Source organism: Molothrus ater, chromosome 5 (assembly GCF_012460135.2).
Source record: "Molothrus ater isolate BHLD 08-10-18 breed brown headed cowbird chromosome 5, BPBGC_Mater_1.1, whole genome shotgun sequence".
Taxonomy (NCBI): Eukaryota; Metazoa; Chordata; class Aves; order Passeriformes; family Icteridae; genus Molothrus; species Molothrus ater.
This window is the reverse complement of record NC_050482.2, coordinates 17396751-17424213: the sequence shown is the minus strand read 5'-3', so window position 1 is coordinate 17424213 and position 27463 is coordinate 17396751. Positions and strand designations below refer to the sequence as shown.

The window sequence follows — 27463 nt, the reverse complement described above, 5'->3', positions numbered from 1 at the left end:
TCTCCTCAATAAACTCCCTGCTGTACTACAGGAAGATTTCCACTGGAGTTTGTCTAGATTTATTGTGAAACTACATTCATATAAATTTATTATAAAATGACAGCATTTAGATGTCTTTAATGTAAACACATCCAACAAGTATTTAATGACTGAACTGTCCAACATTTTCCCAGACATTCAGGTGGTGTTTCTGTGCTTGAAATCAAAGATGTATTTTTATTTAATGATATTCCACAGTTAGTACTAAAAATACATTTATATTTATATTTACATTTATATTTTTATTTTCTGTCATATTTTTGAACATGCTGTCACATGCCCAACTAATTAAGGAACTAAATGGAGAATTTAGAGCATCCTATATCTCAACTGACCTTGGGTATGTCAGTGGAAAAGCAACAGAACACATGCATGAGATCAAATTATTGGCTCTTTCTCTGACATGTTAGCAGTGATGAGGAAAGCAGATGGAAAAAAATATTAGATATTGATCTCTTTCTCATTCCTGCATACCCTTTAATTAGATTTAGATTGTAAATAATGCTATTGTATCTTGTGACAATATACATGAAATGATGGCCTGAACTGTATCTATGTATATTTTGAGATATGAGTCAAACTGAGTAATTGGGAATTTTATGCACTAGAAACATGTTTTTCGTGACATTGCAAATCTTCTTAAAAATTAACATTAAAAAAAATAGAATGCACTGTTGAATGCATAATCAGGAAATGGACAATGAAAGCTAACCAGGACACCAATATCGTCAGGATTTGTGTCCTTTTGTACATGCCATGGCTGTCAATGCATCAGCATCTATCAAGCCAATACCATGCAAACATGCAAACATGCCCCTCCATTTTACACACACAGTGGTACCTCACTCACCAAATTATCCTTCACAAATCTGATGGGAGTCCAGCAGAGTTTTTCAGCTTAGATCTGTTGTCACATGGGGACTGCTCTCTGACTGTAAAACAAGCTCTCTCCTACAGTAGACCACATCAACAGCCTGATCACAGGCTCCTATGATTTGCCAGAACAGCAGCACACCTGAGCAGCTGAGCAGTCTGGATAATTCTCCTGCATGCTTTGAATTCTGGATGGGCTTATTAGCAAGAGATCTGTGTTATAAAACTGCAATTACACGTCACAGGGTGCTCTGCTAGTTCCTGGCACAGAGGCGACCCCAGATATCTGTTAAGACAAGCTAAATTCAAGAGTTTGGTGCAGAGAGACAAGAATTTCATACAGGGACAATTCTATATTGGTTCACTTCACATTGTTATGCTCTGTTAATCTCAAAACATCATCACTTCAATGATATTAAAAACAAATACATGAAAGTATACACCTGAAATGAAATATAGAGCATGTAATTAAAGTTACCAATTTGGAGTTCCCATTCTGTTAGATAGTGGTGCAGAGTAGCAATGAAGTACACTCTTCTCAGTGGTGGCAAACAGGACAAGAGGCAAATTGAGGAACATAAAATTCCATATAAAAACAACAATTTCTCTTTTACTATTACTTTTTAGTGGTAGGATCATCAAACAGTGGAATAAATTGCTGAGAGAGGTTGCATTGTCCAAAGCACTCAAACCTGATTGATCAAGGTCCTGAGAAACTTGCTTTAGTTGACAATCTCCACCAATCCCTGCCAAGTTCAACTATTCTGCCAAAAGATATACTTTAGTGAATAAGTCAGCTGCTTTTTTAAGATATAATTTTATATATATATGTACTCTTTGAAGAGATGTTGCATGAATGTGCTGATGAAAGACCTTCCAAGTATTTTCTACTAGGGGATCAAAACTTAATTAAATATTTACTTTTTTAAAAAGTGGGTTACAATCCCCCAGATCAAAAAATTCAGGACAGATCAAAAAATTCAGCATGCCACACATGTTACAAAGCTTCCCATTTAACACCATCGAGTTTAAAAAAAAAACAAATAAAAAAAACAAAAGAGTTTCTTGAGATTTAGCGAATCCCTTTTTGTTTCTTTCATTTAAAATACTATTCATTGCACTCCATTCCACACGCCATGCAATCTACTTCTCTGTTCCTTCCTCCCAAAGCACCACCAAACCTAAGTTATAGGAAGGATTTTGGAGGAGGGGAGGACACGGAGAAGAAGATCAAAAGAGGTTCATCCAGCTGTTTCTCTTATGGACTACCTGATGCTAGTGACTTCTCAGCATATGGATACAGCAATGGGCAGAAGTGCTGAATCTTAAAATAAACTCAGTGAGATGGTTTGAATGGAATAGTCTTAATGCGGTGGCTCTTCTTCAGTAAACATAAGCCACTGGGAAGTCATGGATTGCATTTGGGTATTAGTAAGTGCACTACAGTTCTCCATGGCCTGCGATGTTCTGTCAAAGTAATTCCAAAGCCTCAGATATCTGGAGCTGGTTGCAAACAGGAGACAGCCATAAATACAATGTCAAAGGCATTTCCTTTTCCTTCTTTAATCCACTGAAAATACAATTATCCCCAGAGACAGGAGTTGAAAGAGACTTGGGAAAAGGGAATTTTTCTCGGTCCAACAGGAGATTGTCAAGAAGGGTGTCTTGTCAGGCTCTGTTGGCTTTACTAATTTACTTATTTCCTGATTTCCTTCGGGCCTCATCACCTTTGTCAAGAAACAGTACTCTACTTTTTTTAAACTTATGTCTGTAGTTTGAAAATTAATTTTTTAAAAGATAGTTAAGTGGCTTTGAGGATCAGTGGAATTTTGGCTTGGGTTTTTTGGGTTGTTTGGGGGGGTTTGTTTGTATGGTTTAGGTTGTTTTGTTTTTAAAGACAGCTGCTAATAAAATGTGCTGGATTAGAGACTAAATCCCTTGCAATTAATAAAGAAACATGCTAGTGTAAAACCCCCAAACAATTACAAGTTAAAAAGAAAAGCATCTGCCAGGGACCTCATTGAGGAGGATCAGGGCTGCCCTAGGCCAGCTCCACCCAGCTTGGCGAAGTTGAAAACATCAATGGAAAAACAGATTTAACAAAGGTCAAAACACTGCACAGCAGTGAAAAGTGAGGTAAAACACTGGGAGAAATAGTCCTGCAGACACCCAGATCAACAAAGAAGGAGAGGAGGTGCTAGAGATAAGATTCACCTGCAACCTGTGGAGGAGACCATGGTGGAGCAGGTGTTTCCTTGCAGCCCTTGGAGACATACTGCTGGAGCAGATATCCACACTGTAGCCAGTGGGAGATGACACATGGGATGGTGGAGGTGGATATCCTGGTTTTGGGCAGGATGGTGAATTTTTCCACAGTAGCTGTGAGGGGGCGGAGGCTGAACGCATGTGGATGTGTGGAGGTTGTTATTCTACACCACTCACTTCACTGCCAGGGAGAGAAAGGAAGGGATTCTCACTTCCGAGGATGGGAGTGTGACTGGTACTTGTAAAGAACAAGATGGCCTGTGGAGGGTCTGCTGCCATTTCATTCATTGTCTCAGGGGTCATTAGGTGCTGGATTGGTCAGTGAGCATCTTTTGCGTGTAAACCACCCTCATTTTGTATACTTTTGTTAATAATATTGATTCTGCTTCCATTTGTTTTCTTGTAAATGATTCTTATCACAACTCAGGATCTCTCTTTTGTCTCTCTCACCAGAGGGAATGAGAGAAGACGAGAAGCTTGTGGTTTGCTTTTTAGTGGAAGAAATTAATTAGGGAATATCATTCCTAAACCACCACAGTGGATATGGTCTGAAGGAACTGTGGCATGTGGCAGACCCACACAGAATAGCTTTCCCTTGAGGACCGCAGCCCCTTGGAAGTAACTGTGCAGAAGCAAAGAAAAGTCTCAGGAGGCAAGAGCAGCAAAGAGGCTTTTATGGACTCATCACTATTCTCCCACTCCACATCCTCCCTGTGCCTCCTGAAGACAGGAGGAGGAGGAATTTGGAATGAAGTAGTGAAGTTGAACTTTGGGAAAAAGAGGGGAGAATAGGTGATCTTTAAATATTGTCTTTTTTCTTACTATCAACACCAATTTATTGTCGATACCTTGGACAAATCCTCCCAAGTTCAGTCTGTTTTTCTTTTAAGATTAATTCATAGGTTATCTCCCTGTGCCTGTCTCATTTTCTTCCACTGTCCTGTTGAGGAGCAGGAGTGAAAGCAAGGCTGTGTAGGTATCTGGCTGCAGGCCAAGGTTAATCCACCTTGGTATAAAATCCAAAGAAAGTTACCTTGAATATCAGGAGCAGCAATATTTTTAAATTCATATTCAACATGTAGATAGATTCTGTGAAGAATTTGTAGCCTATGAATATATATATATGCATAGTATATGCAGTACAGGAAGAATCTCACTAAAAGTACCCAACTTTTGTTAACAGTCCCATAGAAGATGTGAAGACAAAGTTTCTGTTGTAAAGATCAGCATCTTCAAAAGGCCAGAAGAACCCTCACATATGGAAGACTAAATATTTCTCCCTCTACCACATAAGCTCTACAGACTAAATCTTTAATTTTTTTTACCAATGTTGCTGTAATAACTCCTGAGTGTAACATCTATGAGAGCAAGAAAGACAATAAGCTCAAACCAGAAACAGTGTACTTCACTATATATGGAAACATACATTTATCTAATATATTTAAGATAACTTTATCATTTTATTATTAATTTTTTTCATTTACCTGTGCCAAGATTATCCCACAGGGTTTTTTTTTCCTCTTAATTACCTATTTTCATATGATTTTAACCCAAGAAAGATCTTGTATTGAGGGCCTTGAAATAGGAAAGAGTATTTGGTCTTTCAGTCAATTTGACACATGTTTAATATCTTCCCACATTTTCAGGTAGCAGAGGGATCAAGGTGTCTCATTACATTAAGAGCATTTTGATATTCTAAAATGGTCCTGCAAGGTGTAGCATTTCAATACTTGTCCACTTTTAACTCACACTTATTTAAGCCCTGCTAATGGAATTAGAGAGTTATGATGTTTCCTCGCAGTAGGTATATTGTCCTGTAGATTTTTGCAGAACTTCCATTATCATTAAAGGGAGTTACACACTAGAGTACCAATGTCTATTAATACAAATAGCATCTTCCACAAACAGTCTTTTAAACAGCAATTTGAGTGTCCTAAAGCTCTCTAGTCATTCAGGAGGAATTACTCTGATGTCAACACTTTAGCAGCAAAGAAACATCCATTCCTCTATAACCACTCACAAGAGACTCTCAAGCAAGACCTTTTTTTTTTTGTTTTAGTTAGTGGAAATGTCTTCTATTCTTGAGCCTATTAACTTGTAACAATAGAAATAATAGGAGCTGAGACAGGTGTAGAAAGTTTAATTCTCTTCTCTCTTGTGAGCTTCAAATTCAAAAAGGGAGTTCAGAATTAATGATAAAAAAGGTTATTAAAATTCATGAATGCCAGTATAATATAATTTTGATCTGCACAGTTTTTCAGGGATTGTTGTCAGTTTCTATTCCACTGTTAGCCATCATTAACAGCAAATATGACAGATACACTAATGAAATCGATTTGGTCATGTTATCAATTTAATTCAAAAACGTAACCCCATTTTATTACCGTGTAAGTTATAAAGGCTTATAGGCTAATGTCATCTGTCACTGTAAGAGTTCTCTGCTGGACTTCTTAATAAATAAATGTATGCTTATTTTATTTTTTTTTATTTTGAATTAATTACTTCAGTACAGCAGTAATGCTGGTTTAGCTCATAGTAGGACTGAAATATTGGTCAATGCACTCTAGTAGGGGAAACCTTCAGTAAAATGAAAATAGCAATAGAGTATTGCCTTGGAGCCTTGCTATAGCTGAGCAATAGATCACTGTGCAGCAATATTCCCTGCAGCCAATTCACTGTCTAAGAAATTAATACATTCTTCATACTCCTATAAGAGGTGTGCCTTGTTGTAAGGACATTTTTTAAGGTACAGTGAAAGCAGGACTGTCCTCATACACATACCTCCCTCATTAATAACATTAGAAGGCTCAGCAAGATATTCCTCCTTATATATGTCAATATTTCTTTTAAGCATTGATTATCTGATGAAGCCACTTTATAGCTTTTTTATTTGTTTGGAAAAATAACAGACAAGGTTAGCTATCATTATGACAGGTGTTACGAGATGGCATCATTAGACACAGACCTCTGAAATATTTCACTGAGTAACCAAATGTTTAAACTTGGGAAGCTTCTCAATTATGAAATAAGCTAAGGCATTATCTTAAAAACTAGAATGAATAGCAATATTTTTACTTCTGGTTCAAGTTTTTTCTTCAGGAAAATTGGTTTTGGAGCACAGAAAAGTATTGTTGGATGTAAATAGCTGTTTTACAAGCTGATTGCCTTGTTTCTAGACCAAGACATCTTTACAAGTAGAAAGTGAACAAGCTTTACTGTGCATCTATCTGGACTTTGTACTTATAGTACTTATAATTCTTGTACTTATAATTCTTCACAAGACAGTAAAAGAATGATAAAAGACTTCTGAAAAAGCAAACATTTTTAACTGGAGAGAGATCCTGAAGAAATCTTTCATTCCTGTTCATCTCAGAAAGCTATTCAAATTGCAGTGGTTTCATATTATGCAGCCTATACAAAATCCCCTCAAGAGTAACAAACCTGAGGGCCAGTGGCCACCTGGCATCCAAGTGCTCAGCTAGAAGCAACTAAAAACTGGCCTTTCAGTTGGTACTGCATCAAACACTGCCAAACCCACACCGGTAGCCAAATCCGGATGACCAACCTTAAAATAATTCCTTTAGGAATTCTGGTTACCATTGCAGTGGGTATGTCTACACAGCACTACAGGGTGCAAGCAATGGGAGAAAAAGGAGAGGAGAGGAAGCTTGCTGAGTTTGTGAAAATGCCTAAGGTGACTGCCTACAGTCACCATCTAAATAATACAAAATGGCCTTGCCATGGAGTCAGACAAGATTTCTTCCAGTGATACTTTGTTAATCCATGAAGAACAAGTAATAAGTATAGGGAACATTAACCTGTAGTGTACAATTAAACACAAAGATTTCACAATAACTGTTCCCTCTAACTTGCTTTATTTGTCTTTGGGTTTAGACAGTTTTCATGTGTTCCTAGTTTGGAAGAAACTCTACAGCAACACATGTAGGTTCCCAGGAAAGCCTTCGTCTCAAGAAAAAGACGTGGCCATTTGCTCTTCTCAAGAACTCTCCGTGTCATTTTCAGGGGTGTGAGTTTCCTGTGCACAATGTGGTCATTTTTATTTACTTAGCTAGAATTTTAGCCAGTCTAGAGCTCACCTCCAGAGCTTTGATTTGTCTTGCATGAGCTGAAATTTACATTATCACTCTCATGTTGTGCTGTTCAATATTCTGAGAAGAAATAAATCTGTCTGTGGAGAAAACCAAGTGTTTCATGGCTTCATTGAGGCAGAAATTTTAAGTTGCGTCAAATTGAATATAATTATCTTCAAGCACCAATGAACATTTTTGTTTGCTAATAGCATGCTATTTAGGCATATATGTTTTAAAGTTGCCATCCATGTAGAATTTCTGCTTTGGAGTCTGCTTAAATACATCTTTGTAGAAAGTGTAGACAGAAGGAGCCACATTAATTTTCATCTATCCAGGTGGAGATTGTCTGCTTATACAGGAAGAAATATATGACCCTTGCACTTGCACCTCCTTTAGTCTTTGCGCTGGGAAGGCCCTCTTTACTGCCACTGGGAGTCTGTGAGCTGTTTTGTGCAATGTGTTTGTACATTAACACAGCCAGGCTGTTAATGTGCAAACACATTAACAAACACATCAGGCTTCTACTACCCACTTTTTGTTAGCACCTTCACCAGGTGTATTGCTATACCTGTGTGAGAACCCATACTAAAGCATCTGCCTCTCTTCTTGGGAACATAGAAATGCATACATCAGCTTCTTCCAGTGCAGTAAAGGAGGACAGACACAGCTCACAGTGCTTTATACAATGGTTTTGAGGTAGTGCTCAAGCTCCTTAGATAATGTAAACTGCTCTCTGTATATGCTAACAATGTTCCTTCTGTTATGTCAGACTCTATACTAATATAAATACCTTTGGAGTATTTACTCCTAAACAAAGATCTTTGCAGAAATATTCCTTTTTCATTCTAGATTTTGGTGTGGGTTTTGTTTGTTTGTTTGTTTTCTTTTTTACATTAACAGTCCTTAGGCGTGTTTGGGATTTTACTGAAGCTGTTCTTTGCATGCTACTGGTGTTTTTGTATCACTGCAGCACAATATAGTGTTTTAGTGTCACTTTCACTAGCCTGATATTGGCAACATCAAACTTAGAAAATTGTGGGCATGGTCTGTGCAAGCCAGATGTGGAGGACATCAGTGCCATGAGCACATTGTGCTTTGTGATTACAGATGCATATTGTAAGGGTACTCCAAAGGCTTGCTGGAGCTCTGAAAAGGCATAAATAACAGAGGATTACCATATGAAACCAGTGACTTGACCTTGACTGAGTAGCTTGAAACCAACATCAGTATCTATTTCAAGAGCAGAAGTCCTTTTTCACATATTTCCAAAATCTGACATAGTTGAGACTATAATTACTTTGATGGTGTAAGAAATGATAAATTGACACTCCCGATTTTCATTTTTCCCATTTTCTGCTAATATTTGGTGATCCATTTTGTCTCTGCATGTCTTCATATGCCTCCCATATCATCACTAATCTGTGTAATTTACTGATACTAACAAACTGTGCAATCTCAGTACTTATATTTCATTCACAGTCAGAAGCAGTACAGGAACTTGTGTCGATCCTCCCACAGAATGGCTCACTATTAGTCACTATCTATTCTGGCTTATTGTCATTTCCACTTTTTAGTTTACTTCCCAGTTTTTCATTTATTTTTAATCAGTGACAGAATTACCTTTTATATATTACCCATGGGTCTCTAAGTTTAATGGGATTTATATCTCAAAAGAAGACAACAACATTATCAGTAAAATTCTCATCTCTGCAGTTAAAATAATGTTTCCTTTCTTATTTCCCTGTTTCAAATAATACTCCTTTTGACTCCCCTACCATGTATTGAATACTAAAAAGCACTTATTAAATCCTACATACTCTGAAATGAAAAATTTTATTTTTCTCTGGTCTTGGTTGTTTTTTTTCTTCAGTTTCTTTCTTGACCTCCTTTCTCTGCTCAAGCCCCAGTCTGAAAGAAGTAGAATATTGTGATTTCTGTCCATCTTTATTTGTTTACACCCAGTGTGAGAGATTCATTACTTCAATGTAGGATCAATTCTGTGATGTCAGAAAAAAAAATAGTCAAGTCATTCCTCATGTCTTTGTCTGTTACTTATGTATATGTGATTCTTGGTATACATCATACAAAGTTGTTTAAAGAGAAATGCATTATTATGTATTTTTTTAATTGGAAAAGATATTGCATATATCTAGGTTTATGTGATGAAAGACCTGGTTCTGGGTGTGATTAAATATAATAAATATTTCAATTTTGGTTTGGGGTTTTTTTGTGTTTTTTTTTTTTTTTGGTTTGGTTTGTTTTGGTTTTTTTGTTGTTGTTCTTGGTTGGTTGGTTAGTTTTTTGTTTGTTTGTTTGCTGTTTGTTTTGGTTTTTTGCTTTTTGGGGTTTTTTCTGGGCTTCTTGTGCTACATCCACTGCTGGCTTGTTCATTTTTTCTTTCCACTAGTTCAGTTCCCCAGGCATTCAGTGCTATGATTTTTCTGTCATCCAATCATTTACCACCTTCTAGTTCAGCTGTTCCTCACAGCTATAGAGGCTTTTCAGACACAGTGTTGAATTCTTTATTTTCTTCTCGAAACTCTAATTAGTAATCAGGATTGTGATGAGTAGGCTATATGAGATAGTAACTGCCTGGCTTAAAGATTTATGCAACAGCACATGGGTACAATTTCAGTAAACAAGTGAATGATTGAGAATACCACATAAAACCTGAGCTGCAGCTAAGAAAATGAATTGGCAAAAGAAAAAAAAAAGGCTAAAAGCATAATTATGAAATTGGTGAATGATGTGTCACATTGATTGCTATAGTGTGCTAATGTTTGCTCCATTTGATATCCCAGATATTAAAAGCAGTACTTAAATGTGTCCTTGCCCAGGCTAACAGAAAGCTAGAGAGAAGCTTTTTTCAAAAAATTTTTGAAGGTTTACTGCATTTCTGGAGGTTGTTTTTATTAGTCTATTATGTATTTTTATGTATTATTCTATTCCTTTTCAAGCATGTTTTGAAAAAGTTACTTGTGTGCAAGCTGAGAAATGATGGATATTTAATAGCATTCAAATAAGACATTACCCTCTGTGTTTCAAATTCTGCTTTGGAAGAGGCACATAAAATACTTTCAGAAACAAACAATTTTTTTATGTAACTTAGTCTTGTAAAATTAAAGTTCACAATATTCTGAAAACATATTGTTCCTGAGAGAGAAACATTTCACCACTGCTCTTAGAGTAGTAATTCACAGTGACAAAGGCAGCCAGTATATTTTGTTTGTTTAAAACTATACATTCTGGGGGAGGACGGAAATGCACAGAACACATTTTAAGTGCCTTGAAGTGTCTGTTGTACACAAGAGACACAGAGACTAGAACGCATCTCTGAAGAGCAATCAGAATCTTTTTTCTTTGATAGTTCTCATCCAGAGTAGACCTTATAACCATGTACATCTACCCTTTTTTGAGTATATAACGTAATTAGAAAACAAAGACATAAGGTTGCATATTCAGAACTGATTGGACTGTATGATTCTAGATGTAAATATTTCAGATGTCCATTCTTAGATCCTCTTGTTCTTAGAGCATCCGTTTTCCTGAAAACAAATGACCGTAATATGATCTATAACTGAACACACCAAAATGAAGGTACCCAAGACATGAAAATGGAAGGGTAAAACTTCAAAACACAGTTCATGTCCTCAATTTCCAATTCCATCTTCCTCTCTGTGTTCCCACATTTCTTATCATCTAGTGAAATTCCTTTGGTGATGTCATGCTCAGGGAACAAGTCTCACTTATAAAAGGATTTTCTTTATTTTTCATAATTTAGCTGAACCAACACAAAACTGAATACTGTAAAGCAACAAAAATGATGCAACATCTTTCATTTTTTCTGTGTTTACTAGATAAGGCTACGAAGCTCCCTTTAAAATAAATCAAAACAGAGAGTTGGTAGAGTGAGGGATCTGGCTCTTGAGGTCTACATGTACAGTAAATCTATTTACCATCATTTATTGCATGACATTTTAAACCTGACATTGGTCATTTATAGTGCACTCAGTCCATAACACTTTACAAGTGGCTGGGCTTTAATTGCTACTTTGATACTGGTCAAAATCCTATGATTAAATAAGAATTTTGTATATATTTATTTTGCTTGAAGACAAAATGATCCATAGTTCATATTTTCCTGCAACCTCTGCATTATATAAGCCTCAGTGTTTGAGTAGGCTTTAAAAAAATTCTTTAATCAACTTTTTGTTTTTGTATCTTTCATCTATGGTCACTTGAATAATCTCTATTTCTTTTTCTTTAGTAGAATAGAACTAGCATAACACTAAAAGTTAATTGGAGTATTAGGTAGTATACTTGGAACCGTAATACATTTGCCAGGAAGAAATTAAGCTCCCTTGTTGATTGTATCATACCAGTATGTACTAAACTTATATGCCAAAAGGTACAGTAAAAAGAACAAGGTTTTGTTTTTGTTTTATCATAATTTCTCCCTTGTCTATGCTGTCTTTGCTAAATTTTCACTAACCAATAATGCTGAAAAAGAGGGCTTTCTAACAATGAGGTAAAACACTGAAAACGGGATCAAGGAACAGGCTTTAAATTGTCCCTTACATAAAAGTAGGGAAGAGAAGAAGAGAAGGAAGAGGAGGAAGAGGATGAAGAGGAGGAAGGGAGGTAGGGGGTACAGGGGGATGGGGGGAAGGGAGGGAGGGAGGGACAGAGGAAGGGAGGAAGGGAGGAAGGGAGGAAGGGAGGAAGGGAGGAAGGGAGGAAGGGAGGAAGGGAGGAAGGGAGGAAGGGAGGAAGGGAGGAAGGAAGGAAGGAAGGAAGGAAGGAAGGAAGGAAGGAAGGAAGGAAGGAAGGAAGGAAGGAAGGAAGGAAGGAAGGAAGGAAGGAAGGAAGGAAGGAAGGAAGGAAGGAAGGAAGGAAGGAAGGAAGGAAGGAAGGAAGGAAGGAAGGAAGGAAGGAAGGAAGGAAGGAAGGAAGGAAGGAAGGAAGGAAGGAAGGAAGGAAGGAAGGAAGGAAGGAAGGAAGGAAGGAAGGAAAACCTTGCTATGAAGAGCAATGAGTAAAATATTTTACACTCTATTTTTATCAGTACATAAAGACAAAAAAAAATAAAATTAAAATAAAAAATGCCTTCCAACAGTGCAATGGTTGAATGCATTTATGTAATATAAACAACATTATTCTTTGCTTTTTCTACACAGTCCTCTCTGGTCATGCTTTACATCCAGAATGTCCCAATGGAAGAAAGCAAACGACACTGGTCACTTCAGAGACAACTGAAGTAATAAAACACAACTTAACTCTGAACCACTTTTCATGACTGTCAGAGTTATCACGTTAATTGTTAAATAGGATTTTCTACAAATATACAACATATAAAAACTGTTAAATATATAACTTTAGGCTTTTCAAAATACATTTAATGATCTCTTTCAAACAAGTGTTACTTTTGTTTTCTCTTTAATTTGCTTTCTGGTGCTAAATGGTGTATCAGATGAGACATAGGCCACAGATGACCAAACATGCTCTTTGCAAATACTGTATTATCCAACTTTAACTATCAAAAATGGAACTGTAGAAGAGGCATGTTTAACTGGTTAAAACGGAAAATGATTTTAGTACGAGAAAGTCAATCTAAGTACAGAGGAATAAAGGTGCTGTGTAGACAGTTTGTGTTCTTTTTGTCCAAGTTTTTCAAACATAGGTCATTTTCTCTCAGTGCTCCGTTATGTTCTCTTGAACATGGCATTTCAAGAGCAGGTCTCTGAGTTAGTTTTTACTTCAGCTTTCCATAAAGACTTCTGCTGGACAACATTTCAGCTTTGTGAAAGCTGGAATCATGTCTTTGTGGAGACCTTCATTTTAATGACATAACTCTCTTAAGAGTAAGATTGTGTCCACTTTAAAATAGATTTTGCTCTTTGGTCTATTGTAAATACTGAAAGTATAAGAAAATAAAAGCAATTCAGACAGTTTAGGGCACAAGAAGAGTTTCTCTTTTGCACCTCAGTGTCCTCCCATAGGCAAAACAGTCTTCTCTAAGGCTGATTGGATGATACTCTTCATTGTAGCAGACTCTTCAGATTGAAACATGTAGGTAACAGCAAGTCCAGTAGTGGTGTATAACGCAGATGAAACGTTAACCATGAACTTTTTTGTATTGCTAATGCCCAAGCATATCTCTTTTTCTATATTCCTTAGTCCAGTGATCCTTAGAATGGTAGAACAAACTTTAGCTCATAATGCAGAGGAATTATGCTGTCATTCATGAGATACAGAGAAACAGACAGTTGAGTTGATGACATATAACAGATGATGATCAACAGCAGTGAAACTTGACTAAGTTAAGTAGCTCACAGAGAGCCTAAACCACTCCTACGAGGATTCTGTGTTGCTGCATTTGTCAGGAGACCTGTAAATCAATAAGAACAAATGAGTCAGTGTTTTAATTTACAATTCTGCTTGTCTTTGCTGTCCATTATCATAAAATATACTGTACTGAGGTTTTTCAAGGAGACAGTTAATGAATTAGAAGATATTTATTTTGCACAGCATTTTCCCTGAGAAAAAACATATTAAAAAGCATATATTTTATTATAAAAACTTTATGCTTTAATAATTATTTCTAATAATATATAGCTTACAATAACTTCAATGCCATCTAATTTCTACTAAGTTTCATGCATATTCCTTCTCATAAAAATCACAGAATATTCTTTTACACACATTAAAGTTACAAATAACAATGCCAAATATACATGGTGATTAAGATTACTTTTACTTTTTATGTTCAGGATGTAATGAAAAATGGACTTGAAAGCCATGACCGCGTATTAAAAATGCAAAGATGTTTCTACTGGAGGCTTTTCTGCAGTTGAGTTTCCAAAGAGCACTAGAGTGTGCCTAATTTAATCAATACTGCCCTCTAGCGATGCTATTACAAGTGCAAATTAATGTAAATAATGGCCATTAATAGTCAATTTAATCGGAAAATTGTTTTAGTTACGCACCAGAAAAAAAAAAAAAGAAAGAAAAAACCTCACAAAACCCCACAGAATATAATAAAAATGGGAAGAGTACTGCCCAATGAACCTGTTGCAAAGAAAATTGAATGGAAGTAGCATTTCTAAAGAGAAGCAGAACCAAAGTTCACACTATTAAAGAAAACAAGAGTACTGGAAGACAGCACAAACACAAATGAGAAAATAATGAGTTATTTATACAACAAAGAGCTAGCTACTCATGCTTACCCAAAATATGAGTTTAGAAATGGTTCAAAAATTCCACAGATTCTGTATACACCAGAATGTTGTGGGGTGTATTAAGCAAGCATGATTGTTACAAAATGCTGTTTGCATTTTCAAACACTATCTTCTGCTTCGGCATTGTTCTGTCTCCAAGTAGTCAGAACTGTTATTACTGATGGAAATACCATGCAAAACTCCATAAAATACTGAACAGTGAATGTAAAAGAGCAAACAAATAAGAAAACACAATTCAATTGGTTTAAGCCATATATTGAATTTTTAACCTAATCTTCAGAGCAGTACATGAAAGAAAAATCTGCCTCCAAATCAATTTTGTGACAGCTTGAAACATATGGATCTCTATATATATGCATGTAGAAAGAAAGAAAGAGAGAGAAAGAGAGGCAGATAGACAGATGAATAATTTCCTTACAAGGCATAAAGTGTACGTCATAGATTTCTGCTTTTGTCCTCTCACCTTTTCCAGGAAAAAACACCCCGGAAATCTTGCAAACAGCCTTTCCTTTTCGGACTAGTGATCAGATCTCCAAACCACATGGCCTCAGACAGGCTGAAGGCAAAAAACCTGGTTGATTATTGTGATATATTCCCCTTCTTAAATATACTTTCAGCAAGAGAAATAATGTTTTGCTTCTATTAATTGCCCTCTTTCCTCTTTAAACTCTTTCTTGACCTTCCTGCTATGCCCCCTATTTTCCTTCCCATTAGAAAAGAACACAAATTTTAAGGTAGTAATACTTTTTAGGTTGCAAGACACAAAGCAAACAATTCATGATTTATTAGGTCTGAAAGTAAACTACTATGTGCTAAGAATTAGCTTGACATAGCTCCATCTTTCCTTTATAATGCCAGAATGGCCCACAGCTAAAAGCAACAGTGTAAACTGCTGATGGACTGCATGTTCAGTGTTTTCACAGTGTGCTTCTCTACCATACTGGTCCCAGGAAGAAGAGAGAGTTCAGGTACAACAACATACATTCAGAGATAACCTTCTGCTTTGTCACTCTATGGGGATAAAAGCCTCCTTCTTTCCTTCCTTGCTATCCCTGTCTCCACCTTGAACACCCCTGCTGCATGAATATGAAATTAACACTTTAAAAGAAGACGAGAAGAGGGGAGAAAATTATGCACTTTAAAAATGCTGAGGAAGGGCATAGAGCAGGCTTGAAATAAAGTGATGACAGGAAGAGGAACAGATTAGAGAACAGGAAGTGAATTTACAACTTTGGACAATGACAGGAAAAAATGAAATGAAAAGGGGGAAAACGTATGTTAACGCATATGTTAGCGAGGGAAGTATAAACATCACTTATTAATGAAGGCATGAAAAAGAAGTAAGATAAGTAATAAGATTAACAGATAAAAAGGAGAGAGAAGATGATAGGAGAGAGCATGATGAGTCCAGAGAAGAGGAAGAGAATGCACACCTACCCTCCCACCTCCTGTTTTTTCCCTTTCGTTCCTCATTACAGGTAAATTAATCACTCCCCAGAAAAACAGACAGATCAAATAAGAGAAAAGAGGGACTCCTAAAAAAAATAAAAAGGACTATTTTACTATTTATAGTAATAGTTCAATCCATAGAATAGAATCATACAATCAGTTAGGTTGAAAAATACTTTTAAGACCATAAAGTCCACCCCAGCACTGCCAAGTCCACCACTAAACCATGCCCATAAGGACCACCACAAATATTTTAAATACTTCAGGGATGGTGATTCAATCACTTCCCTGTGTAGCCTTTTCCAAATCTTGACAACCCTTTTAGTGAAGAAATTTTGACTAATATCCAATATAAGCCTCACCAGTGCAACTTGAGGGTAATATCACTCATTCTGTCACTTGTTACTTGTGAAAACAGACTGACCCCCTTCTGGCTACAACCTCCTTTCAGAGCAATAAAGTGTCTCTGGTCCTCCTTTTCTCCAGGCTAAACAACCTCAGCTCCCTCAGCCACTCCTCAAAAATCTTCTGCTCCAGACCTTTTCCCAGCTTTGTTGCCCTTCTTTGGATATGCTCCAGCACTTTAATGTCTTTCATTTAAGTGAGAGGCCCAAAACTGAACACAGGATTTGAGATGTGGCCTCATCAGTGCCAAGCACAGGGGGAAAATCACTACCCCGTCCTGCTGACTATTGTGGGTGCAACCAAGGATTCCATTGGCTTTTCTGGCTGCCTGGGCATAGCTGGCTTACGTTCAGCTACTGTTGATCAGCATCTCCAGTCCTTTTCTGCTGGGGTGCTTTACATCCACTCTTCCCCCGCCCTCTAGCACTGCATGGGGTTGTTGTGACCCAAGTGCAGGACTCACCATTTCACCTTGTAGAACCTCCTATACTTGTCCTCAACCCACCAATCCAGCCTGTCCAGAGCCCTCTGCAGAGTCCTCTACCCTCCAGCAGATAAACACTTCCATCCAACTTGGTGTCATTTGTTAACTTGTCCAGATCATTGATTAAGATATTAACCAGAACTGGCTCCAATACTGAGCCCTGGGGAACACCAGTAGTGACTGTCTGCTAGCCAGATTCAATTCTATTCACCACAACTCTCTGGGCTCAGCCACCCAGTATTTTTTTTTAATCCAGTGAAGGGTGCACCTATCAAAGCAGCCAATTTTGCCAAGAGAATGCTGTGGAAAACAGTGTTAAAGGCTTTACTAAAGTTCAGGTAGACAGCATCTTCAGCCTTTCCCTCATTCACTGAGTCGGTAGCCTTGGCATTAGATGAGTTTGGTCCAGCAGGTGAATGCCTTTCATAAAGCCATGCTGGCTGGGCCTGATCCCCTGAGCATGTACCACAGGATGACACTCAAGATGATCTGCTCCACGACCTTCCCTGGCACCAAAGTCAGGCTGAAAGGCCTATAACCTACCCCATGGAAGCCCAAGGTGGCAGTTCTGCTGACCTCCCTCTTTACTTCTCTAAGAATTGAAAACGTGAATTGAAACACATGAAAGTACCACTTCCCTAACAGGCAAGTTTAAAGTAAAATGGTGCTCTTGATGGCTGTTTGGCATTAATTTTTAGAATATTAATTAGCTGATCAGCTTGCAATAATAACTGTAAATTAAATAACTACTACATAAAACTGCTTCAAAGCCTGGGAAATTGGTTTTTACATTGATTTGGTTACTTTTTTCTCTTCACTTAGGAAATTTGTAGCAGCATCAAATTAAAGAAAGGCTACATAACTATCACATAGAACAACATTTCTTCTGTTCATACACAGAACTCATGTCATATCTAGGTACCAAAGCACAGGTCTGTTTGTCACTGACTTCAGTGAAGTCAGAATTTCTTCCCAGCTCTTCAGACAGCAGGTTCTGCTTCCTTTGGAAGGAGACAAATATTTGGGCTGTTAGTTTGAGTTTCTTCAAATTTGAGGTACTGAGTGTGCATCTAGTACCAGAGATTGAAATACTACTGTATGTTTTCTGACTGCTTACATGGGGGAAGTCCAAGCCCCTGTGTGCTCCAAGAGAAAAACAAATTCCCTGAGTGTTCAAGAGGAAAACAAATTTTCCTGCTAATAATCCAAAACATAAGAAGCAATACAGTTCACATGACCATATGTATCTTACTGTTGTTCTTGGGTGGCTTGAATATGTCCCGAGAGTGTTTGGCTTATTAGAGCAATTATAACACATTCCACTTAATTGTCTTACTCTGGAGGAAGTAGAATAAAGGTCAGTCTAGCCCCAGTTGTGCCCTAATGGCACACAAAATATTTTATTTCTTCATTTTTATGGTCAAAACAGAGGAAAAAAAGTTATGCAAGTCACCTTGAGAAGATAAGAATATATGACACTTTGCTGACTTACACAGGCTTTCTATCAAAAGAAATCCCCATAAAAACCTCTCTTTCAGTGTAGTATATAGGATTTAACTGAGTGACAAAAATGTTCGAATTTCTCATCACAACCAGGAAGTTGAGCCAGGCTTACTGCAAGTGGCAAATATTTTCAGTTAGGATTGATTTTCAAGTATGTCTTGACCTTTCACTTTATATGGAATCCACATAAATACCAACAATTCCATGTCAAGCCTGATAAAACTTTAGCAGTTTCACCTGTTTTCACTCTGTTTTTAGAATAAAGAGTTCACCAAAGTTCTGGTTTTTGCTACAGTAGCCAAGTGCTCTTACATGACTATCTATTGCAGTCACATTGGCACTCTTTGATGACAATTCTATCATGTTTCCAGAACTGATTTTTGGAAATTATCTGGATACCTACAAAGTAATTGGTCAAAGTAATTGGTCAGTGTTGCTTAAGAGCTGAAATACTTGTTTAAATTGTGTGTTTTGCACTTTCAACTACAGTCTTCTCCCTCTGTGAGTCTTAGGATTCTGTGCAGCATGAGTGCAAACAGCTTTTTTTTGTTTGGGTTCTTTTAACCTAAGAAAATTCACAGAGATGAATGCTGGTTGAACCAGCCTCTGACTCACAAATCTACTCATAATAGAAACAGTTCCAAACCTTTTACCAACTGACTGCAAGTCAGATAAACAGCATGTCTTTCCCCTCTGCTTCTGTGGCTCTCAGTTCTAGGTCCCTAAACAACTAAGCATATATGATGCAGAAAGAAAGATGTAAAAGCATTAAAATGCCCTAGGAAAACCTTACACTGCCTTGCAAGATACCTCCGGCTTTATGGGAATAAAAATGTAAATTTCTGGTGATGATCCAAGGAGCAGCAATGATCTGTTTCATTCATGAGAACTCCCATAGTCCCTTCTGAAAATTTATTTTGTTTCCCTCCCTTCCTCTCCTTTTCTCCACGCTGTTCATAAATGCAAACTGAATTGCTTAGTCTTCAGAAAAAAAAGACAAGTTAATCTAACTCTAAAGTATCTGAAGCTATTAGGAATAAGAAAAAGAAACATGAAAGCTATCCTACTTAATGCTGTATTCTGTCTCACTGAGCTAGCCACAGGAAGAGACATTTCAGAGTTCAAACCACAGCACCTACAGAATTAGGAGTTATAAGATTGAACAAATTTAGTGTCTGTGCTTCTGGATGAATATTTATAAAAAGAAGTCTAATGTATTAGGTAGTTTATATGCAGGTATATTTTCCTGTGCTGCACTCCAACAAAGTAGCATTCCTGAGTTACAGATAGCAGAATCCCATTATCAGTGCCCTTCAAAAAGAAGATGCCTTTTAACATACATCGTATGTTTCTTTTCACTTGCACTATTCAGCCTGACACAGAAAGAAGTGTTTATTCCCAGTCTGAGACTCTTTGCATGTTTTTTCCCCAATAACTATTTTAATACCAGTCTGTCTCAAAAAAACCCCAAAAAGTCTCATTTCCCCTGAAATAACACTTCTAGTCCTATCTTCTCAACTTCCCCTGACCATCTGTCAGGACTATCATCATGATCATTAATTTCCTTTTCTGTTAGAACTCTTTTTGTCTCATAGTACCTTTTTTTAACTTACAAGATCTTGGAATACACTGGGTCATATCGTACACTCCTTCTGAATTGCCTATTACTTCATAAGCAATAGCAGTGAAGGAAGTGGGATTGCTGTTATAATTAGATAATCCTTACAATGACTGAAAATGTTAGAACCTCATGTTGTAAACAAGCTGAAATACATTTGAACCTGGGTCATGCAGGTAGCCCTTGTTTAGGAGCTCAGCCTTAAGCATGTATAATTACACAAGTTTGGTTTGTGGCATCTGAACACATTCTAAGGAAAAGCAATAGAGGGGGCAGAATCACAGACTCATTTAGGTTGGAAAAGGCCTCTAAAGGTCATCAGCTCCAATCTTTCATCATCACCTTGTCAGCTAGACTATGGCACTAAGTACCACGTGAAGTTTTTTCTCAAACACCTCCAAACATGGTGACTCTACCACCTCCCTGCACAACCTGTTCCAGTGCTTGACAACCCTTATGTGAACAAATTCCTCCTGACAGCAAACCTGAGCATCACCAGGTGCAGCTTGGAGCTGTGTCCTCTCCTATCACTAGTTGCTTGAGAGGGTGATCCCTACCTTTCTACAGCCTCTTTTCAGGTATTTGTAGAGAGCAATAAGGTCAATCAGAAGCCTCCTTTTCTCCAGGCTAAACACCCCCAGCTCCCTCAGCTGCTCCTTACAAGGAGCTCCTTGCGCTCCAGCTCCTTCACCTGCTCCATGCCTTTCTCTGGACATGCTTCAGGACCTCAATATCTTTCTTGCTGTGAGTGGCCCAGAACTGAACACAAGATTGAAGGTATAGCTCATCAGTGCTGAGTACAGGAGGACAAACACTGCCCAGATCCTGCTGGCCACACTATTATTGACCAGGGTGACACTGGCCTTGGCCACCTGAGCTCACTGCTGACCCATGTTCAGCCAGCTGTGGACTTGCATCCAAGGTCAACATTGGTCCAGAAGAGAAAGACAGCAGCAAGAATATCTCTCCTCAGAAGATTCAAAACCCTTGGATACAAAGGTGATCATGGGAGATTTTTGCTCACAGTAGCATTTAAAACTGTTGTGGATAACAAAAGAGCAAGGCAGGCCTCATTTTGCCCACTGTGAAAGTCTAAAATCAGCTCCTTCAAGCAACATAGGTGGAAAGAGGGAAGGATGAAGAGGACCACACATCTTATAAGGCACAATAATGAAAACAGTATGTTTTCATCTCTCACTAAAAGCTAAAATGGCTAAAATGTTAAATATCCTTAAAATAACTCCAGATAAAGGACTTGAGCAAGTGACTCAATTTTATATGATTTCTTTCTCCTCTTTTAAGTTGGTTAGAGCTGTGCACATATATGAAGGTTAACAGCAGATGAAACTAAGGGAGATTTGTAACTGGTATGGAATTGTAAACTTGAAAAATTAATACTTCTCTGTCACCCTTTAACTCTTTAAATAAAAAACAACAGCAATATTAGCATGATTAAAAATGTCTAAGAATAGCCATGGGCTTTCCTCAGGATACTGAAAAAAATAACTGGAATTGTTTTATATTTATATATTTATTTAAATTTATATGTAAATTTCTGACACTTTGAGGTAGGAGCCAGGTTCAGATAAAATTACCAATGTATCTAAGAATTTTTTAAAATTAATTTTAAATAAATTTTTAAATGCAATACTTACTTTTTACTGAATTCTGAATGTTCATACATATATATCTATATTCAAAGCATACCGTTTATAGACTAACAAATCTTAAAGTTTTAAGCTTAATTAAATTAAATCTTGTGAAAAAAATGATTTAAATATTTCTGTGTGCTAATAAATCTATGCAATACAATTATATTCCATAAAATAATGCTTTTATTGAAACAATAGAAGAGTATTTTATTAAGAGGGCGATGTGATTTTCATTATAAAGTTTAAAAAATAATCTTCTCTATAGTTAAATTTACTAGTCTATGTCATGGGAAAAAAAAAAAGGAAAAAATATGAAGAAGACCATCAGCCAGCACTGAAGTCCACACACAAATAAAAATTTAATTTTTCTTTTCTAATTAAAAGAAGAAAATTGTTCAAGGACATCTGGGAGTACTATCTGATTGATAGTCTTGGTTCAGCCAACAGGTGGTTGGGCTGAAGCAAGGTTAGTCTCATACGCAGTAAAAACTGGAACAGTGTTTTACTAAGACTGATTGTGAAAAAAGTTGAATAATACATCAAAAGTGCAACATGCTTTTAAAGGGAATATTTAGGATATTTCACCCATTAAAAGAGCTCGTTCTGACTTTAAAAGCATGAGCTTTAAACTGGAAGTTCAACTGGTAGTGAAGGAACTGCATAGTCAATGTTCACCAGTGAGATACTTTGTCTGCTTTATGTACTCCATTTGACAAATGATTGTTTAGGAAAGCAGTCATGTTTCACACCATTCCAGAAAGCAATGCAGCACTGTAAATTACTTCCAACAAGCAATCCTTATAAATATTTTGTTTATCGGAAATAAATTTTTGGCCTTTCTCTAGAACTTGAGGAGAAAGTCATTAGTGGACAATTATGGGAAATCAGAGTAGAGGAAAAATATATATATGTGATATAAGAAGAATGAAGGAGGGTTTTTATTGTTTCAGAGACATGTTTGAAAACAAAAGCAGGAACATACACAACATTTTTCTGTGGAAATAACACACGGACATTCACTGAAAACAGAACAGCAAGTATGGTCTTCAACACAGCTCACATGTAGGTAGATAAGTAAACAGATTAGAAAAGAAAGTCTATTACTGCTCTTAGTCCTTACATTCTCTGCAAAGGGTAAGTCCTCTGAAGGTAAAATTTTCTAAAACTGAATTATTAGACAGTCCTCGAATATGTACATGGAAAACAAAAAAAGCATATAATAGCATAAAATAGTTCAATTTTTTAAACCTTGATCCTATTCACTTTCAGTGAAAAACGAAAAGGTCTGGGATTAACAGATTGTTACATCCTTGTTATCAGGTTTATGAGGTTTAGTTCCTGACCCTAAAGATGATTTTCAAAATAAGAAAAAATCTTTCCCTAAAACACCTCACCACAGAAACAGTGAGGTTCTTCAGGAAAGTGAAATGGATATTCTTCAAAAAGTCAACTAACATTTTGTATCAGATTAAAGCCAAGCTTTTCTTTCTTCAATCCATCATTCAACCATGGACATTCTGAAAGGACGGTGGAAAATGTAGTTACAGTGGTTTTTTGACAGTTTGAGGAGGGAGAGAATATTTCTTGACAGGGTAAGGGGAAAATTGACAGATGTAGGGGATGGTGCATACAGCAATATATGCTGATCTTCTGTTTAATGACAATGTATCCATACTTTTAAGTCCTAGTTTTCTTCACTCCAGGAAAAGTTTATGTTTGTTTTGTGATATATTCTTATAATCCCCAATAAAATGTCCTTTTGCACACCTATGCTCATCCTCCAGTTTTAAGTTGTGGATGACAATGGCAAAGAAGTGGGAAGAAGGATGAGACAGGGAATTTAAGGATCATTATCCCAAACTAGCCAGTTAAGGCTATTTGATTCTCCTAGAGTGACACACTTAAGCATAACAGACACCTAAATGCATTATACTGTGGAGCATTCTGATTGACAGTGCAAATATATTTAAGCTTAACACAGGTTATGGATGCAGTGTCTCAGAAAGAACCAGTGTTTCAATGACTACTGATGCAGAGCACTCTGTGCACTGTGCAGCATATTGGATCAAAATTCTTTGGCAAGATCACCACTACTCTCTCTACCCTGTTTCTGTGCTATTTTGGCAAGCGGTTCCAGTGATCAGATTTCTGCAGTACCCTGAAAACAAACAACAAAAGAGGAAAAATAAACTGTAGCAAATTTCAAGGAATTTTCTGTAATTTGCAATAAATTTCTACAGACAAAACACAGAACTACATAAAAGTAGCCTCAATAAAACTTTTGGGGAGCAGAAGAGGAAGCAAATCTTATCCTCTCTCATGTGCTTTTCCTAGAAGTGGGATGAATCCCCTACCTTGTAAAACCTTTCTCAACTAGATTTTAGATATGCCTAATGCAGTGTCTCTTCCATGACAGCCCTTAAACTCCCCATTATTAAGGATCCTTGGGTCAAATTCAGAGGTTATGACACCTGTATGTAGGTATTGTATGTGATGATTGTGATCTCAGTCAGGATCAACAAAATCTAGAGCTCAATTCTACGTAAGCATAGGTGCTCTGTGTCTATTGGACATGCTTGGGTATGTCTCTTTTTCTACAGATGCTACTTAAAATCCCTTGTTGCACTCCTGAATATATCTTAGACTTCTGGAACATATAGGCTGCCCTGGACATATGAATTAGGGGAACAGAATTCTGCCCTTACTCTCTTTTCACAAGCCAACAATTCCAAGCAGCTCCTGCTTGTGGCTCAGTGAGCCTCCTTTAGTCGTGAGTGACCCACTGCACATGCATCAATGCCCAAACCATGTCCTTGTGACTGAGCATTTTGTCTGGGTTGAATGATGCATGACAGGGAAGAAGAAGATACCAATCATGATCAGTCACTATGTTGAAGAAGCAAGTGATTGTGGTTCAGTTAGTCAACATTATGAGACAGACCATGAAACATTTCTGTGGGTCCATCCTTAAGAAAGAAATGTCATTAGAGCAATCCCACAGGATCAGGAAGATGAGATCACAGATAAGTGTCTTATTACACTAAGCATAAGTATTATAAGAGCTGTCAGTTTCTTTTTTAAAAGCATTTATCTGACCTTTATTATCTTCCAAGCTTGTTTTCACATTTATAAGAATGACAACTAGTAACATCAGAACCTAAGATTATTTCAAAAGTGACTGAGCTATTTGAGAGATACTTCTGGGTTAAATCACAGTAAAATGCTTGTTCCAGTCATACATGTGGAACAGAAGTTGTTGGTTCATAAAACAGTTACTCAGATGAAATGCAATGAACCTGAGAAGGAAATAAGCTTCAGGTGAAGACAGGGATCAAGCTATAGTGTTGACAGTGTCATCAGTGAATCCATTTTAGTGGGTCACACTGTTCCTGTGCTGGTCATCAGAGTACCATCTTGGTGTTCATAATCTAATGCAACAAATCAGCTTCAGGAATCACTGGCATGAAACTTATTTTTAATAAAATATTTTATGCTTTAGGACTTTCAGGCCTTTCATTATGGTAAGATTTTTGCTGCTGAGAATTCACAGATTTCTTTTTCTCATCATAGATTTTCCCAGATTTGAAAAAATATAGAAGTGATCTGAAAGAGTTCAGCTGCTGGCAGTATCAAGCCCTTGGTTCCTCTGGTATGTCTGGGTATATGAGGAGGAGGTTCTTAAGACAGAAGGAAGAGATATCACCATGTTTTAGCAGTTACAAGAAAGTACATCAAAGTTAAGGGGATAGGTCCTAAAATATTAACTATAGTCCAGATGGCCTGCGTGGGTGAAACTTGAGAATGTTTAATGAGAAATCACATAAAACTCAGATGCTATAGAAACAAGAGACAAAACAGGAAAAGAGGAAAATGTATTACTGACTCTGCCAGACATGCTAGGCACCATTTCATAAATATCAGATGGAAGTCATGATCAATCTTTCCCTTGAGGTCAGGAATAACATGCCATGTAGAACAGGACTGGTGCACAACTGACATTGCATGTTATGAGTGTCTGCTGTAGAAGGATACTGGTATATTGTCCTCATACTAGGTCTTGGCTTGGGCTGAGTTTCTTGGATATCAGTTGTATCAGAGTTAATTAGGAAGGAATAGTTTGTGTTTCTCTAACACTGGCCATTTTTCACTAATTAATCAGAAATGAAAAAAAAAGGCACCTTTTATTTTTTTCCCAAGTGGCAGCAGAAATCTGGTCTGTGTAGGAGACAATGTGGGTGTGCTCTACAGATTCTGCAAGATTCACAGGGACCACTGTGGGAATGACAACATAGACAGGAAAGTACTACTGAAAGACAACCTTGCAAGGTAAAAGTATGTTTGTCCCAGCAGTCACATCCCTTTGGAAAGCTTAGCTGCAATTCTTTTCTATATGCAATTAATAATAACTGATCAGAAAATATTTATCACTCCTAGACACGATAGGTACAAGAACAGTTAAAAACTATTTTGAATAATTTTGTTTAAGAAAAAAAAATTCCAAAAAGTTAAACTTCCATTCTAAAAGTTACATAATTAATTTTTAATTTTGCATTCCAGAAGTAGTAATATGCAATAAGATATGAGTTGATTTGAAAAGTAGACAAAACTTCCAATAGAAAAATAAAAAACCTGGTCTGCAAATATTATCCTATTCACCTCTGGGCATTTAAAAGCCCAACTTACAATTTTGTTGGTCTCATTGACTACAGCAAATCTTTTCTGAAGTCATGTAGGTGTTAAATGCCTTATAAGGAAAAATGAATCTGGATGTCACAGATTGTTTCTTTGATATTTTAAAAATCATATTCCTTGGTTTTATTTTGTTTTTGTTGGTTTTTGAAAAAATAAAGAAACCACAGCAAAAAATACACAAAAACTCCCAACTGCATGCTATGCAACTTCTAAAGATAAGATGACATTTTCATCTTCCCAGCAAAAAATTATTTCAAGCTAAGATATTAACAAGAAAACAGCTGCCTTTCTAATTAGTACATTTGATGCTAAGCTTCTTTTCATTACAGCACAGACAGGGAACACTTTGATCTAAATGTTTTAATCAGCTTTAAGTAGCATCAGGCCCCAATAATTTAAAAATTATATATATATTTATATGAACATATATATGTATACACAAATAAATGCATATACATACATATATATATATATATATATATATATATATATATATATAAATTTTATGAACACCTAAAAGTTGATCGGATCAAGACATTCCCTTATAACACATCAGCAGGAATTGAGAACATTATAAGTGCTATGGATAGGCCATATAACAATGCCTGAACTGTAATGCTAATGAGAAACATTGTGATAGAACTGAAGTTTGTTTTGGGTTCTGAAAGTAAAAATACAAAAAAAAAAAAAAAAAAGTAAATATACTTAAATATCAAAAAAGAAGAGAAAATTCTAAGTTGTACCAAATATGGTTAGTTGTTCATCTGACTGTTTGTTGATTTAACATTTGGGCAGAAAAATTTGAAATTATTCCCGAATCTCCTCCCTTTCTTTTTAAAAATTCCATACCAACACACCATCTGACTAAAAGGTAGGGGTCAGGAGGGTTTACTTTTTTACAATATATGCATTATCAAGTCTTTAAATTTACTCCAATAAAGTGTGCTTAATTAACCAGTGGTACTTATTCTTCATACAGACTTACAAAATGCAGAACAGCTATATCAATGTGTAATAGAAGACATTTTCACCGTAATTTTCTATTTAAAGGTGCACTTACATTGATATTTGATTACACTAGTGTTCTTCTATAAATAGCAGAGTATCTGCATATTCCCCCAACAAGCTCTGCTCCCGGGAATTTTTGTTCAAAA

At 36.7% G+C, this 27463-nt stretch overlaps 1 protein-coding gene across 9 annotated transcripts in view; it reads right to left on the bottom strand.

Annotated features, from left to right (window-relative positions):
* Window positions 1-27463, bottom strand: part of TAFA5 (TAFA chemokine like family member 5) — a 467230-nt gene that overhangs the window by 54498 nt on the left and 385269 nt on the right. For 2 of the 9 annotated variants that reach the window (XR_008508409.1, XM_036400619.2), the window contains one exon: window positions 12380-13656. The exons of 4 other annotated variants lie outside the window; for them this stretch is intronic. Coding sequence is in view for 1 of the 5 variants with exons in the window: in XM_036400619.2 (XP_036256512.1) it covers window positions 13648-13656 (9 nt within the window). In the remaining 4 variants the exon portion in view is untranslated. Of the gene's footprint in view, window positions 1-12379; window positions 13657-14969; window positions 15063-15943; window positions 16042-27463 lie in introns of those variants that run through there. 3 more of the 9 variants (XR_008508410.1, XR_008508408.1, XR_004981798.2) reach the window with 3 other exon arrangements.